This window comes from Silurus meridionalis, chromosome 25 (assembly GCF_014805685.1).
Source record: "Silurus meridionalis isolate SWU-2019-XX chromosome 25, ASM1480568v1, whole genome shotgun sequence".
NCBI classification, from domain to species: Eukaryota; Metazoa; Chordata; class Actinopteri; order Siluriformes; family Siluridae; genus Silurus; species Silurus meridionalis.
The window spans coordinates 2,264,846-2,281,149 of NC_060908.1; the positions used below are offsets into that span (position 1 = coordinate 2,264,846).

Genomic DNA, 16,304 nt, shown 5'->3' on the forward strand with positions numbered 1-16,304 from the left:
AAAAACTTATTTGTAATATTAATATTGTTCCACTTTAGCATCACTTTAAATTTAGTTATAAAAAACAGTCCACAGAAACAGTCCACAGAAGTTAAAATGGCTTCATTAAAAGATTGTAGTGGTGCATGACTGTTGAAAGGTTTAAGGTTCGTTGACTCGTTCCGATCCGTCTTTCCTCTTTAACGTCTCCGGATTATGTGATCATTTTGACTGAGGCCCTGAAAGACACCAGACAACTGGCCTGCCCTGCCCTCTTCCCAGTCACGGACCAAGCCGCTGATTTATTCTGATTATCAAAACACACAAAGATTTTATTTCAATCCAGACCACATTCAGAAACATAAACCTTCAAACTAAATTATTTGTCTCCTGTCTCCTTTCCACCTTTTCTCCCAACACACACACACACACACAGTCCTTCGTCTTCTCAAAAGACTTTGGGTTTCTCTTTCTCCCTTCGGCATGGCCCCTCTCTCGCTCTCTGCATGGAGCTGTCAGGAAGCTGCCGGGTTCTGGCTCTGCGGCTGCATTCCGCACATGCTTGTGCCAGTGTCATATCGCATTCGTCCTGAAGTGCCTCTTGACCCATCCGTCACTGCCCGTCTCACGAGAAGAAGAACTGCAGATACGCTTTGAAAACAAACACGACTCGGGGGGTCGATTTGGTACAGCCGCTGTATGGCTTGCAGTGTTTTCGTTGCCTGCGTTAACTCCACAGAAGGAGGAAAGAAGTAATAAAAGTGTCACTTCGATCATCACGGATTCGGACGTGACTCTGTGGAGCTCAGACGTTGTGTAAACTTCCAAACACTTTTTTTTTTTTTTTGCTGCACAATTAACAGTTAACACGAACCAGGCAGTTCCCGAGCTCCCGGGCGCGCGGGTGCAAAGAAACCAAACAAACGAGAAGTAACAGTAGATATGTTCCATAAATTCTCCCGTGAGCCCCTGTGGTCTTCAGGCCAAGGCCACACGGATGGTAGAATCATAGCAGGCCGTGTGTTTACGCAAGGCCGAAGAGCAGTCGGCCTGGACTACATCAAAAACAGAGGGACTTTTTATTTTTTTTTCTGCCAAGACTATGTGGCTTCTGTCAGAGATCCATCTCCCATGTAAATCCTCCTTCCCCAAAAATGTACAGAGAGGGAAGTGTGAACTGACAGTGTACTGATTTAGCAGAAACAGGACCTCACAGTTGCAAATCCGGGGGGAGATTTACGAGCCAGCTCGCATAAAGAATTAGCATTTAGATTTTTTCGTATGACTTCATTTACATGAAATTAAACGAGATGATATTTGATGAAAAAAGAACCACTGCTTTCTTTTGATTTATAGTTCAGCAAATTGGAGAATCAGCTAGTTGGATTTAAAATAAAAGAAATCCATTGGATTTTGTTACGCTAATGCTAATTCTTATTAAAAACAAGAGGCTCTCACATGTACATTTACAGCACAGTGAAATAGCTTGCTAGGAAGCTGGAGTCAGAGAGCAGGGTCAGCCATGATATAGCACTCATGTTGGCCCTTGCTCAATGGCCCAACAGCAGCAGCTTAGCAGTACTACGGCTTGAATCCACAATCAGTCAACCCCCTCAAGTGGGCAGAAAGCTATACATGAAGTTAGTTAGTAAACCTAAGTGGTGGCTCAGCGGTTAAAGTGTGAGCCCTATATTCAGAAGGTTGTGCGTTCAAATCCCAGCACCATCCCATTGCCACATATTGGCTCATTACCAACTCTTAACTTCTCACTTGTATAAATTCGATAATTGTAAGTTGCCCTGGATAACGGCATCTGCCAAATGCTGAAAATGTAGTAGTAAGATTATTTAACTAGCTAATCTAGCTAGCTAGGGTCTACTTAAATACCTGTTGGAGACTGAATGAGATGAGTGGTGCTCGTTGCTATGCAGGTACAGTATTGTACAGTACATAACTCTAATTCAAAATTGTAAAGATTATCAAACCTGTTTTAAACAAAGACAAAAAATTATCATTACAATGGTCATGACAATAGTGGGAGGCAATAACATTTACACAGCATCCGATTTACACAGAACAATGTCTTTCGGCACACTGACTTATGAAGGTCGGTGCTCTTACAATTTAATCCAGGGCAAAAATACAAACAATGCATCCTGCTATGTTACCAAACATGACAAAAAACATTGACACTGAAGACTCCTTTCAGCATCAGAGACACAGTGAGAATCGAGAAGATACACATGATCCAGTATTATGATTATGTGCGTTATGTGTCTCTCACTTTGGCCCCTTCACATATGGAGCCTTCGTTTCAGCGAATGCATCGCAGGGAGTGTGTCTGATCTTCCTGTGTCTTATAGAACATGAGTTATTTGGTTTTCTTGGAAACGAGGAAACTATGCATAAATCGAAGGCATTCGATCATCCAAATGAGTCGGCGTGGGCCATGATGTGGTCTGAGGTGAAGCTGCCGTTCCATTGTTTTCTATTTAATTAATGTCAAGTCTGTAAAATATACAAAAGTCCGTGAGATGTGGTGAAGAGAGAGAACCCCTAACGGCTTTGGGATCTTAGGAAAAGAGATCTTGGCTCAGGCATTCCTGAGGTGTCGGTATGCGTGCGGGAAGCTTTCTTTAAATACAGACTGCTTTCTGGGAAAGCGCCTATATCGTTCATTCGTTCAAAACCTTATTTTTTCTCTCTCTCTTCCTTTCATTTTCTCTAGACCTCCCCTTCTGCAACCCATTTTTAACCGCTCCCCAGTTTCATACAACCCAGGCACGTCACGCCATATTGATATGTATCTTGGCATGCGTTAAAAAAAAAAAAAAAAAAAAAAACGCTGATACGTGTCTGCTACCAACTAAGAGTGGAAAGTTGCTCAAATGGAGATGTTTTCATTGCTGGATTCTTTAGTAAAAAAAAAAAAACACAAAAAAACCCAAAGAAGTCCATCCACCTCTGTGGTAGTGCTGGGAAGTTTTTTGTCAGAGTATCATTATTTCTCCGTATGCACATCGGAAGATGTTGTGCGGTCAGCTCCTGTTTACAACACATCCCGATACAGTAAAATAACACGAAAAAAAAAACAAGAAATAAATATGCGGTGTCTCTGTGTACATGCATGTGATTAGTTGAGTCAACTGCATGTGTGGTGAGATCACAACAACACAATTAACAATGTTTTGATGTTTTTGTTTCAATTCCTCAGGCTTGGTTTTGTGACATTGTTGCTCACATTCTTTGGTTCTTTTTTTTCTCTCTCTTGTTCTCTTACTCTTGCTTGTTCTCACTATTTTGCAGGAGAGGTACTGAGTCTGGTGGATGACCTGTTTTCTGGATTGGGCTCTTCATGTGTGGTTCCTGGAAGAAAAAGTGGAGAACATGCTCATTCTCAAATCTACTCCCTCATCTTTAAGTGCCTGGAACCTGATAGCCTCTATAAGTAAGTTCATGAGTTGTAATCATACATAATATATCATTTCTATATCGTAAAAAAACAAACAGTGGTGTCCATGAAACATATTTCAGTAGCCTTTTCACTCTGCTGTGCTCTTCCATCTTCATATTCACACATTCTCAGTAATCATTTCACTTTTTATCATGGTGGATCTAGAGATCCTTGTGGGTAAGAGCTAGGAATGAACCCTTAACATTGGAACACACCAAATAACTTATCTCTAAGAAAAGCTGACTGTGGTGTCACCTCACACTTCCTGCATCGGGGTGACAAAGTTGCACTAATACACACTGGACTCCAACTGACCGCCAATCTTCTTGCACATTCTGCGCTTGCGTGAGCGAACAGAACTTTCCCATACCAGCAGGTGGCAGTAGTTTGTATTCAGCATTCAATCAAGAAACCAGAAGAGATAGAACTGTGAATATATAAAGTTTTTTTCTTGTGTGCTCATTCGCTAAGCTGAATAGCTGAATATCAGAGTTCTCGCTGACGAGCTCCGCCGACCGATTCGACATGCAGAATTGGGCGAAAAACCCTGTCGCCGGTTTACCAAGCAAGATGCCATATGGACAGTGCAGAACCCAAGTTTGGAATAGAATTGGAGATGCTAGAACTGTGAGGTAGCAAGAATACCAACTGGATCAATTTAAAGTTTTCCAACAGTAGCATGAAGCTTTAGCTTTAGATTGTCCAATCCCCGTTTGAATGATAAGTTCTGGCAAGATGGTTATGAAGTTTGTGTATCCGCTACGTATTTAGACACTGTTCCACGACCGGTCTGAAGTGACTGCTCCCAGGCCTCGTGTACTGTACCCGAGAAGACATGAAACGACAACAGTACTAAAGAGTGAAAACAGAATTCTGAAAGAGAAAAGAAAAGGCTGGGTTTGTTATGTCTGCGTCTCTCTGTCCTAAGCAAGTGTGACTCGGCAAAATATTTGCTCTGGTGCGTGTGAAGGCCACATCCTGTTTGGAGTGTTTTTTCGCTCATGGCAGCCATGTTATTTGTTTGGAGCAGAGCTTTTCTTCCTTTCCCTCCGTAAGCATGGCGAAGTGCAGCTGGCTTTTATTAACACAAACATACTGTGGTCTCAGCAGCGCCGGCTTTCGCGATCGGGAATAACACGGTCACGGTGAATTAGGGCGATCAGAGCAAAGATGGGTGTTGGTCCAGGAAGCTGGAGACACTGACGGGGCCTGTTGGCTTCGACCACTGTGTGAAAATGCAGGCATCTCGTGTTGCAAACACGACTTTTAAAGCATTGACGGTTTTTGCAGTAACACGTGATCTGCAGATACGTTTGATGGCTTCGGAACGGTCTTGATCATGTAAGATCCTGCTACATGGTCAGTAGACGAAGGCAATTGCAGTTAATTCAAACATGATGATCTAATTATCATTTTTAGCTCATTTTAGAGCAAAGATGATAACAGAATGTACTCATTTAGCTCTAAAATGAGAGGCCAAATATGACAAATGTTGAAGATATTTTAGAAATCACGCAATTCTTCCTTTTGACATTTACATTTGTGGCATTTAGCAGATGCCCATGTTCAGAGCGAAGTACAAAAGTGCTTTGAGTCTCTAGTAATAAAAAAATCTACACTGGTAGACTAGATTACAAACTTAAGATAAATCAGTCTAGAACTCTGTTGAGGGTTTTTATTTTTCCAAAGTGAACTTGGAAAATGTTTGTTTAAGTGTTTCAGGAAGAGGTAGGTCTTCACCCGTCACTTGAAGATAGCCAGGAACTCCGCTGTTCGGACCTCTAGGTGAAGTTCATTCCACCACCTCGGTGCCAGAACAGAAAAGATACTTGAAGTATACTTAACTTTTACCATGAGAGAAGGTGGTACCAGTCGAGCAGTGCTGGAGGATCTCAGACAGCGTGGTGCAGTGTGAGGTGTGATGAGGTTTTTGAGTAAAGATGGTGCTGGTCCATTTTTGGCCTTGTAGGCCAGTGCTTTGAATCTGATAGGTGCAGCTACCAGAAGCCAGTGGAGAAGCAGCAGTGGGGTGGTGTGGGACAACTTGGACAGATTGAACACAAGTCATGCAGCTGCGTTTTGGATCATTTGCAGTGGACGAATAGCGTTCAGGGGAAGACCTGCCAGCAGAGAGTTGCAGTAGTCCAGTCTCCAAATCACAAGAGACTGAACAAGCACCTGGGCAGCCTGTGTGGACAGAAATAGTCGAATCCTTCGGATGTTGTAGAGAAGAACAACAACAAGAACGAGTTACATGTGAGGAGAAGCAAAGTTGATTGTCCATAGCACTCAATAAAATAAAGAAAACACCAAGAGATATTGTATCATCATTGTTGCGTCAAGTGATAAATGCTATTCTAGTAATCTGGTGGTTTGTAGCCAACACTAGGTATGGGTGGGTGTTTTTTTTTTTCTGAATTTGTCTCCCAAATGCTCCATTTTAAAGGAAAGAACCGATTACTACAAGATTAGTTAGCAAACAGCTTGTTAGCAAACAGATAGATTGCTAATAAACATGACAAAATAACTCAATGTAGATATAAGATCATATCAGGATTGTTATATTACAGAGCAACCTAATATATCTACATGAATATAGCAGGATTATTGTCTAGCAAACATGCAGCTTAATATTGATTGTTTATAAAAACTTCAAGAAATTAAACACAGCTACAAGGCCAGTTCTTACTAGCTAGCATCAGCCTGCTAGTTCTAAAAGAACTTGATATAACTGCATAAGACCACAGCATGTTTTTTTTCCATGCTAGTTAGCTTTCGGCTGCTCAGCTAGAATCCAGATTTGAAAAGATTATGTGAAATATGATGAGTAACAGTTATGTGTAAACGTCTAGTTAGCTTGTTTTAGCATTAGAAACTGTAAAGCACTGTATTGCACTCACGCTTTAATATGACTTGTATACAATTTTCTTTTCTAAAGCCAACATGTCGGAATTTTCTGGCAAAGCTCAGGACTCTGCTGAGAAGCCAGTGAGTGGGTTGTGTTGATTTATTTTGCATCATTCTTTTTCTCCCCATCGATTATCGTAGGTCGTTCGCTCTGGTCCACTCTTTTATGTGAGAAACTAGACAGCTCATAATTTAGCCTTTGTAAGCTATAAAAGCAACCTCTAGATTACAGGATGTACTATTCAATGGTTTGACCCTGTAGCATGTCACTTTCAGATGTCCAGTTAACCCCCCAACACACACCCCCACCTCTTCTACTGGTTCTTTTATTTTTCAGAAAACAAAATTTAAATCAAATACAGAGAAAGAATAGAAAAACAAATGAACAGTCGAGAACAAACTGTACTCATTTCCCCAGCATTTTCATCTACTGTGCGGTTTTGTGTTTTATTTCCACCCCAGTGCTCTTCAGGGCCTTTAAAACATTTTTATCACCTTTGCTTTTCTTTAGTACCAGTGTCTCACTGCTGGACATGTTGTTCTTAGAGTGTAACTGGTGAAAGAAAGACCATGAACCATGTGTAGAACCAATCTTGGGAAAATGGAGACTTTTTGGTTGTTTTGATGATTACCCACAGAGGTCCTACTTCATTTTAATGTTATTTTTAAGTGCGATTCAGGCGAATATCCACCACGTCTCAGTTGCATTTAACTCTGCAGCATCATACATTTTATTAACTTGTATTTTTTTTATTAATATTTGAATTGTACATACAGTAATACCTCTGTACATGTTGTTTATTTGTTCCGAAACTCCTGACGAGTGCTGAAAACTTTCGAGTACCGAAGGTGTTAGCATTTTTACCATTTTAGGACCCATGATTTAGGCTTAAAATATGCAGAATGGACAAAAGTTTACGCTATAGATAGATAGATAGATAGATAGATAGATAGATAGATAGATAGATAGATAGATAGATAGATAGATAGATAGATAGATAGATAGATAGATAGATAGATAGATAGATAGATAGATAGATAGATAGATAGATAGATGATCTGTGCAGATAAATATATGGCATATATACAGCAAGTGATAAAGAGCTAAATATGTAAACATATGTAAAGTGAATAAATATAAAGGCAGTAACAGTGCAGAGATGTGTGGACATCAATTTGAGTACAGGAATGGTTCTGAGGCTATGGCATTAAAGAGTAATGTGCAGAAGTGACGGTTATAAGATTATGGCATTTAAGAATTAGCAGCTAAATAACCAATCTACTATATATATATAAATATGTAAGCATATGTACAGTGAATAAATATAAAGGCAGTAACAGTGCAGAGATGTGTGGACGTCATTAGGAAGTACAGAATTAGTTCTTATATATGTGTAAATATATATACACACAGGTTATATACACAAATGAATGAAATGTTGGGCAGAATGTACAGTAATGATATAAAGATACATAGATAAAAATAGTGCAGATGTAATGAGTAATAGAAAAGTATGTAGTATGTACATGTATAGTACAGAGGTATACTGTATACAGTGTTTTGTTTTGTGTTTTGTTTTGTAGTGATCTAGTGGTGTAGTGTAGAGTTCAGTAGTGTGATGGTGGATGGAAAAAAGCTGTCCCTGAACCTGCTGGTTCTGGTGCGCAAGTTCCTGTATCTCCTTCATGATGGAAGGAGGTTAAGGAGGTTAAGGAGGTGGCATTCCAAGATGGTGCACAACGCGAGACCCCAGCGTCTCTCCAGATTTTGCGATTTAGTAGCAATTTCTCCATCAACAGCAAGTTTATTCACTCAGAACAGGCTTGCACACATCTCATACAGCCGACAAGCATTACTAGACATCGGCTACACTCACAGATACGGGCTTTCAACAGACTTTGAACTCGCTCGGGAAATCGCCCGAACACCGCAGACCGCTGATCCAGCTCGGCCGACAGCGAGACCACAGCGCCAGCGGCGAGACCGTAAACAAAGGAGGGGGAAGCGAGGCGGCATCAGGGCTAGGCTAAGGATAAACCCACATCAACCATACTACAACGATCATCAACATTCAGGACAAAATGTTCACTTACCTGACAAAAAAATCCATAATGTTATACCTGATCGGTGTATATGCTACAAAATGGCACGGTTTGCAAGCTAACACGAGAAGGCATCTATTTTACCGCGAGACTCACGAGTTTCCCCGAGCATGCGATGAGGACCGAAACATTTTTCAGATGTCAGAACTTGACGAATGCTAAGTTTGAGAGTTTCGAGCGCTAGTGAAAATAGATAGAAAGGAAAGATTTCATCGATTAGAATCAATTTTCAACATGCGATATAAAAATATTCATCAATTTCCTCAGCATTTTATAGAATTGAACAATATCAAATAGAGGAAATACGAAGGGTTTTCACATCAGGTGACAAATGATACGCAAATGTTCTGGCGGTTTATCACATCGGATAGGAGACAGTTTGGTTATGCACCAGAGGATGGAAATGGGGTATATCAGTAGAAGAAAGTGGCAGATGTAGAGGACAGAGTGGTATGGAGACAGATGATCCGCAGTGGCGACCCCTAATGGGAGCAAGGAGAAGAAAGATGATTATGTTTGGTGTTGTTTGAAGCTGTTTTTAAAGTTTGTCCTGATTTCCAATTACTAGCCAAACGCAGAAGAAGACTAAGCCTAGGCGTTTCCATACCTTATCAATCTCCTGCTGGATTTTTCTCTCAAGTGTTTAGTCTAAACAAAGAAACAAGGCCTACAAGATCAGCTTGCTAGCTACAAGACAGATGTAGGATCCTGGATTTTGAAAATTTATTTTCCCCTGTATAACAATTCTTGATATTGCGTTTTTTTATACAAAAGTATTGGAACACCTGACTTTTCCAGCCATATGTGCTTCTTCGCTAAACTGTTCAAGGCACACAATTGCACACCATGTCTTTAGATGTGGAGCATGAAATTTTCCCTTCACTTGAACTAGGAGCCCCAAAACCTGTTCCAGCATGACGATTGTGCACAGGTGCATCACCAGCTCCATGAAGATATGCTTTACATAGTTTGGAGTGGACAATCTCCTGTTATAGAGCTTCAATCTTCAGTAGCCACCTCACCTACATCAGTACCTGACTTTACTTACCCTTGTGGTTAAATGAATGAGCACAAATCTATACAAAATCAAGGAACATCTTCCCAAAAGTGTGGAGGTTATTATAAGAGCAAATGGGGATGAAATGTGGAATTGGGTTTCCAAAAGAAGCTTGTCAGTTGTCCAAAAGACTTTTAGTGTATATTTAGTGTTTTTAAGTAATAAATGTTGTTTTTTGGACGCACTGTTTTCAAATCCAGTGCGAAAAGTAATCTGACAAACTGTATTAGTTTTCCTCAAAATGGCTTTTATGTACATGTTTCTTTATGCAACACTCATAACTCACGGGCCACGGCATGGGTCATGCACGGTTTATCTTGTTTTGCAACTCCAGGAGATTTGATTTATCTCATCTCTTCGTGGAAGATCTATTTATGGCTGCTAAGCTGTATCAAAAGTTCACCGCTAAACACGAGGCAACATTCGCTCCTCTGGGAACGGACGAATCATCATTTTAACTGGCATACTTTCGGTTTTTTGGACGATAACATGGCAGATTTTCTGCTCTCGATTTCACAAGATTTTCATTGAAAAAAAAAAGCGCTGGGGTTTGTTTTTTGGTTTGATTTTTTTCTTGAGCAAGGACAGAAAATGTATCTGTTCGAATGAGAGACCCGTAGCAAAGCTATCTCGCCCTGATTAGAAAACGCGGCACGGCGCGAGCTACGAGTACTCGACGACGTAACGCTTTACGCAAATGGAGATCTTATCGAAGGACAGTTTGAGGAGGTTGGGGGTACCGGCTTGTCACCGATAGCACTGCTACAGACTGGTACTGTGCATCCTTGCATATCTCTGGGCATTTCGTGTCGGAGAGCGTTCCAAGTTTCGCTACGACGTTCTTGGCCTTTTGGAGTTGTGCAATTGCAGAAATCTAAAAAAAGAAATGAAAAAAAAAAAGAAAAACAAGCCGTAGGAACTCGTGCAGTTTATTATGTGGTACTATGATATTTATTGGGGGTAATCGTCAATGATTCTTATTTCTTTATTGCTTTTCCAGTAATGCTTGAAGCTACTTTATATGGAAAAAGTTTGTGGACACTTAACCATGTGTTTTTTTTTAACATCTCATTCCGTAGTCAGTCTACATTTGCTCTAATAATAACTTCTGCTCTTCTGGGAAGATGTTCCACTAGGTTTTTGGAGATTTGGTGCTCATTCAGACATGTATGATATGTGATCCAACACATCAATTAATCCTATCATACTACTCAAAAAACAGACCATCACACCATCCAAATAAAGCTTGTACGAGTTGAAATTACAACATGTATCCTACTCCTGGAAAGTTCCTGCTGTTCAGAATTAATTTACACACACTATTCGGTGGATTCCCTCAACCCTTTATTCAGATTATTGACAGATTATCTCCTGGAGATCCACAGGCTGAGCCGTCACGCACACCTCCCGCAGATGAGCACTGCGTGGCTCAAAGGTTTGTGGACACCTTAACATCTCATTCCATATTTAGTCTGAATCAGAATTTTTACATTGAATCTTTTCCACTAGAATTTGGAGAGTGTTTTTAAAGATTCGTGGAGATTCATTGAGCCACAAGGGTGTTAGTAATGTCATGTACTGATGAGAAGGTGAGGAGGTCTGGGGTGCAGTCAGCATTCACATTCATAATAAAGGTGTTCAAAAAGGTTGGATTTATATAGAAGGAGATCTTCCACTCCATCCCATGTAGAGCAGATCTTCATGGAGCTGGTTTTGGGCACGGGGGCATTGTCATGTTGGAACAGGTCTGCATCCAGACACGTTCTACACAATTTTTTCAAGAACCACATAAAGGTGGAAATATCCAGGTGTTTTGTTGATATAGTGTATATTATCAGGACGTCAGCCAGTTCCCATCATCCATCACATGATCTCTGCTCCTGAATCACGCTGTCTGTAAATTACATTTACAGCATTCGTCTGACGCTCTTATCCAGAGCACAAAGCCATCTCCATGAAAATATGCTTTCCATGAGTTGGAGTGGAAAATCTCACCTCAGCTACATCAGTACTCGACTTCACTAACACACATGCTTGGGGCTGAATGAGCACAAATCTTCACAAAATGTAGTGGAACATCTTCCACGAAGAGTGGAGGGAATTATAATAAAAATGGGGACTCAATGTGTAATTTACTTAAAATTTATGCTCAGGCATCCATAAACTTTACTCCATATAGTTTATATGTTGTTAAAATGAGCTCAAATTTCCATTTGATGATCCCCTTGTGTGACTTTGGCTTTCTGATTATAATTGTATGAGTATGAAAGTAAAAAAAACGTACAAGGTTAGTGTGAGGAATGTTGTTGCTCTGATGTGTACAACATATCATATACATGTTCAGATACATGATACAACATGTAGTTGTAACTTGGTCCATATTCCATGAACAGATCCGAATATTATCACTGAAAAGATCCTAAATGGTAAGGAACTGTGCTTTGCTCAGATGTGGAAACAATTGAAAGGGAAAAAAAAGCAGGGAAAGTCATTTTGACTCGAGCACAATATTTAATGCCCCTTTAGAACATACTTGACCCGTTCAAATCCAGTTGCTATTATTGACAACATCTTGGTGGAATTCTTCCTGACTCCATAAAACTTGATTCGAGACTTATTAACATACCAGTGAGGTACATGGTGTGCTTTCTGGCCTTTAGAAGTGTTCCTGCACAGTTCCTCCACCACCATCCATACTGTAAAGTCCTTTATTCACTATCCATCTGGGAAAATAAACGTTTTATTAGATTGGGGTCAAGTGATGGAGCAGCTTATAAAGGTCTTGATCGAATGTTATGAAGAGGAATTCCAGGGAAGTCGAGCTCCTTGTTTACATTTCCAACACCGCGCTGTCTTCGGACACTAATGCAGCTGCAAGGTGCGGGTTCATGTGAATGCGCTTGGTCTAAAAGGTTAATGTTTCCATAATAACAGCTTACATTGGGCACGGGTACTTGTATTCTGTATGGGCAAAAGTATGACATTTCCAGACATGCGTGGTTTTTCCTCAATCTGGGGGAGGCACAAACAATGTTTCTGTAGCAAATTAATAAACAAAATGTGATAGATAGATAGATAGATAGATAGATAGATAGATAGATAGATAGATAGATAGATAGATAGATAGATAGATAGATAGATAGACAGACAGACAGACAGACAGACAGACAGACAGACAGACAGGCAGGACCATGTTTCCCCCTGTGTAGCATCATGTCTTCAGTCCATATACAGTACATCTTGGAACTGAGGAGACCAGTTGCTCAAGTTTTGGGAGAGAAATATTGTCTCATATACGTTACAAGATTCTAGATGCTCAACCTTTCTGGGTGTCCTTTGTTGCGTTTTTTGTTTCATTTTTTGAGATGTGATCAAATTTAAAATGACCTTATTTTTTGCCTAAAATGGTACATTTTCTCAGTTTAAACATTCAATATTTTTTCTATCTTCTATTGTGAATAAAATGTGGGTTTATGAGATTTGCAAATCATTGCATTTTGTTTACACAATGTCCCAACTTTCTTGGATTTGGGCTTCCAGTTTGTCTGCGATCTCTGAATATGTGCATTATATTATTTATTATTTGGTCAAACAGCCACAGAGTGGACATCTCTTCTTCAGAAAAGCCGTCCAAGGAAATTTCCGTTTTACTCACAGGTCAAGCTTGGATGTAGACCAGAAATATTGTGCAATTTCTTTTTTAAATAATTGATCACATTTGGTTTTATGAGATTTTGATGACTTCATATTGTGTGATTAAACAAACATAGAAAATGAAAAACAAGAAGTGATTTTCTGTTATTGTTTGTTCAGAAACAATTCAAAAGCCAATTTCTTCGCTTTTTCTGTATCAAATCATAAATGGAGTGAAGGTGTTGTCATTCACTCTATTTTCACTTGCAATAAAAAAAGAATAAATGCAATGTACACAAATTGCTACAAAATCCAGTTTAAAAAATGTAGGCGATTTTAATTCGGAAGACGACACGTCCAGGAGTGCGGTTCCATTTGGAAACTACATTGCTGATCTTTACACGCCAAAGCGGGAAGTTAGAAATAAAAAAAATCGAATCTGTCTGAACTTGAAATCGGTCTGAAACTTGATTTTAGGCATCCAGTCGTAATTAACAGTGGAATCACATTTTGATGGTCAGCACAAGCAATAGCTGTCAAAAGTTGTTTATTTTTTATAACAACACGGTTACGCAACACAATTAGTTGTTTGCATTGCATTTGGTGCTTAACCTGTCTGTGTGTGAAGGCATTTGGCTGGTTGATAAGAAGGAATCTGATGCCTCAAAAGCCATAAACCATTTCATCCGTGCCAACTAGATACTTTTACACAGTCAGAGCGTCTCCACGGAACATCCTCCATACTAAATCAAACACAAACACGCACAGAAAAACACACTTTTCCCACATTGGGCTGGTCAGGGGAAATGTGGGGTTTAGGCAAGATGAATGGAGGACTGTGCTAAAGAAGTGTGTGAATGTCTGGAAGAAGACGAGTGTGTTTCGACAGCGTACTCCCTTGTGCTTTGACATTCTCGGCGGCGAGGCGCATGCGGAGCAGGCTTTGTTCTCAGAGGTGATCGCTATCACTGGCAATTGTTTGCAGGGTAGCACCATTTCAGAGTCGATCTTTACCACACACAGAGTCTCACAGCTCACAGTAAAATGGAAGATAGACAGACAGACGGAGAGAGATATAGACACTGAATAAAATAGCAGACGTTCTTCAGAAAAAGCCAGAATTTGATGGTGATAAAACCAACACAATAGGAAACAAAAGGAATGAAGTGGAAGATCACGCTCAGAAACCAAAAGAAATCTTTTTGAAACGCCGACCAGTACAGTACAGAAGATTGTGCAAATATAAATATCAAAAATAAATACTGCACATGTAAACATTTGGTTGGATGTAAACATTTGGTTTAACAGAAGTGTTCAAACAACAGCGGTTGTTTAAGAGGTTTATGCTTGTCTTCAAGAAACTAGTCCAACCTGCCAGAAGAAATTTGTTCCTTTTTTTTTTTTTTCCTCAAACTGATGGTGCTCCATTCCTATACTCGAGAATGAAGTTCTAATCCTGTGCTGAAATATGACTCCAGTAATCCAGTATCTTCTCTAGTTACATTTCTAGTTGGGACAAAGTACAAAAATTCTCACTTTAGGACCTAAGTGATTCTTCTAACCATACGTTATTCTCCTGTTGGGGCAATTTTATAGGATGTGTTAAAAAATGTTAACATCAAATTTTAATTTTAATCCATTTTTATTTGTGTAGCACTTTTCACCATGGACATTGTCTCGAAGCAGCTTCACACAGATAATGCAGTAATGAAGAATGAATACGTTTGTTCCTAATGAGCGAGTCAGTGGAGACTGTGGCAAGGAGAATCTCCCTGAGACGGCAAGAAACCTTGGGAGGAACCAGACTCAAGAGGGAACCTCATCCTTATCTGGGTTCATTCATTTTTCCCTTCACCTAAACTAGTAGACCCCAAACCTGTTCCAATGCCCCTGTGCACAAACTCAGCTCCATGAAGATATGCTTTTCATTGGTTGGAGTGGAAGATCTTTTGCTCTAGTGCTCCAACCATGTTAAACATGATGAATGAGAACACTCACTACACCCCAGGCTTCCTCACCCTCACCTACATCAGTACCTGAGGAGAACAAACGTCCACAAGAACACTTCAAAATTTAGTAGAACATCTTCCCCGAAGCGTGGAGGTTGTAATAATAGGAAATGAGGAATAAATGTGAAGTAGATGTTTTAAAAGCACATTCCAATCTGGTTATCTGATACAGAAGCCATTCTGATTCATGATTTGAAAATGGCAGCAGACATTTTTGTGTTTTATATAGTATTTATTGCCTCTCCAACAGTATATCTTTTGAGTGAATGGTGGAATTCTTCACGAGTCAAAGTTATTCAGGCATCCTGGCGAAATTCTCAAAAACTCTAAAAACCTAAACATTTCGAAAGTATGTTAAAGCTTCCACAAGCCCTTTTTATAGCTATTGAAACAAATCCCATCTTTGCCAACACCTCAGACAACTGAAAACAGTGTGGAGCAAACTCCCCCTTTCCCTTCTCAAACCGTAAACTAAACTTTACAAATTGTCTGACAGAAGGAAAAACACACACAAGCCACTCTCTGTCTTCACTGGGTGACTCAAAAACCACGTAATTTAAACAAAGTGCTCGTTGTGACGGCCGCATTGTTATGATGGGCAGAATCCGAGGAGATGGCTTTTTGGTGAGGTTTGGGAGAAGAATGCCACACGTCTCCTTCGATGAATAGCGAGATCAGGCAAACTATGCAAGCCATGCAAAAGTAGGCCGCGTTACAAACAAAACACTCAGTTGGTGGTACTGGAAGATGGTTCCCCCAGACAAAGGACAAAACCGAAGCCTGGCATGTTAAGAAATATCTCATGGCGATGGAGGAACCGGTCCATGCAATGCAATAACTCATCAGGATAGAGAAATGTCATTCTGGTGGCGAGTGAGTGCGGTTTGTCGAATGTTTACGTTTCAATGATAAATATTTTTCAGCTTTTACCCCCCAAAAAATCTAGAAGCCACTGTTTTGTAAGAACAAAGATGAGAAAAACAAAAAAAAAGGAAGCTTGTGCATCTTTATTAAAGTAAAGTAAAAATATTAAAGTAAAAATTAAATAGGAATACTTCAGTAGTGTACAAATATGTAAAAAAAAAAGAAAAAAAAAAAAAAAGCTACTTAAGTACAGTAACAAATGGCTTTTACTTTGTTACTGTCCACCGCTGCAACATGC

General features: G+C 39.9%; 1 protein-coding gene across 2 annotated transcripts in view; it reads left to right on the top strand.

The window, feature by feature from the left end:
• The window catches only part of LOC124379039 (astrotactin-2-like), a 362,618-nt gene that overhangs the window by 334,926 nt on the left and 11,388 nt on the right, over positions 1–16,304 (top strand). For both annotated transcript variants that reach the window (XM_046839046.1, XM_046839047.1), the window contains exon 20: positions 3,286–3,427. In XM_046839046.1, coding sequence (XP_046695002.1) covers positions 3,286–3,427 — 142 coding nt within the window. The remainder of the gene's footprint in view (positions 1–3,285; positions 3,428–16,304) is intronic.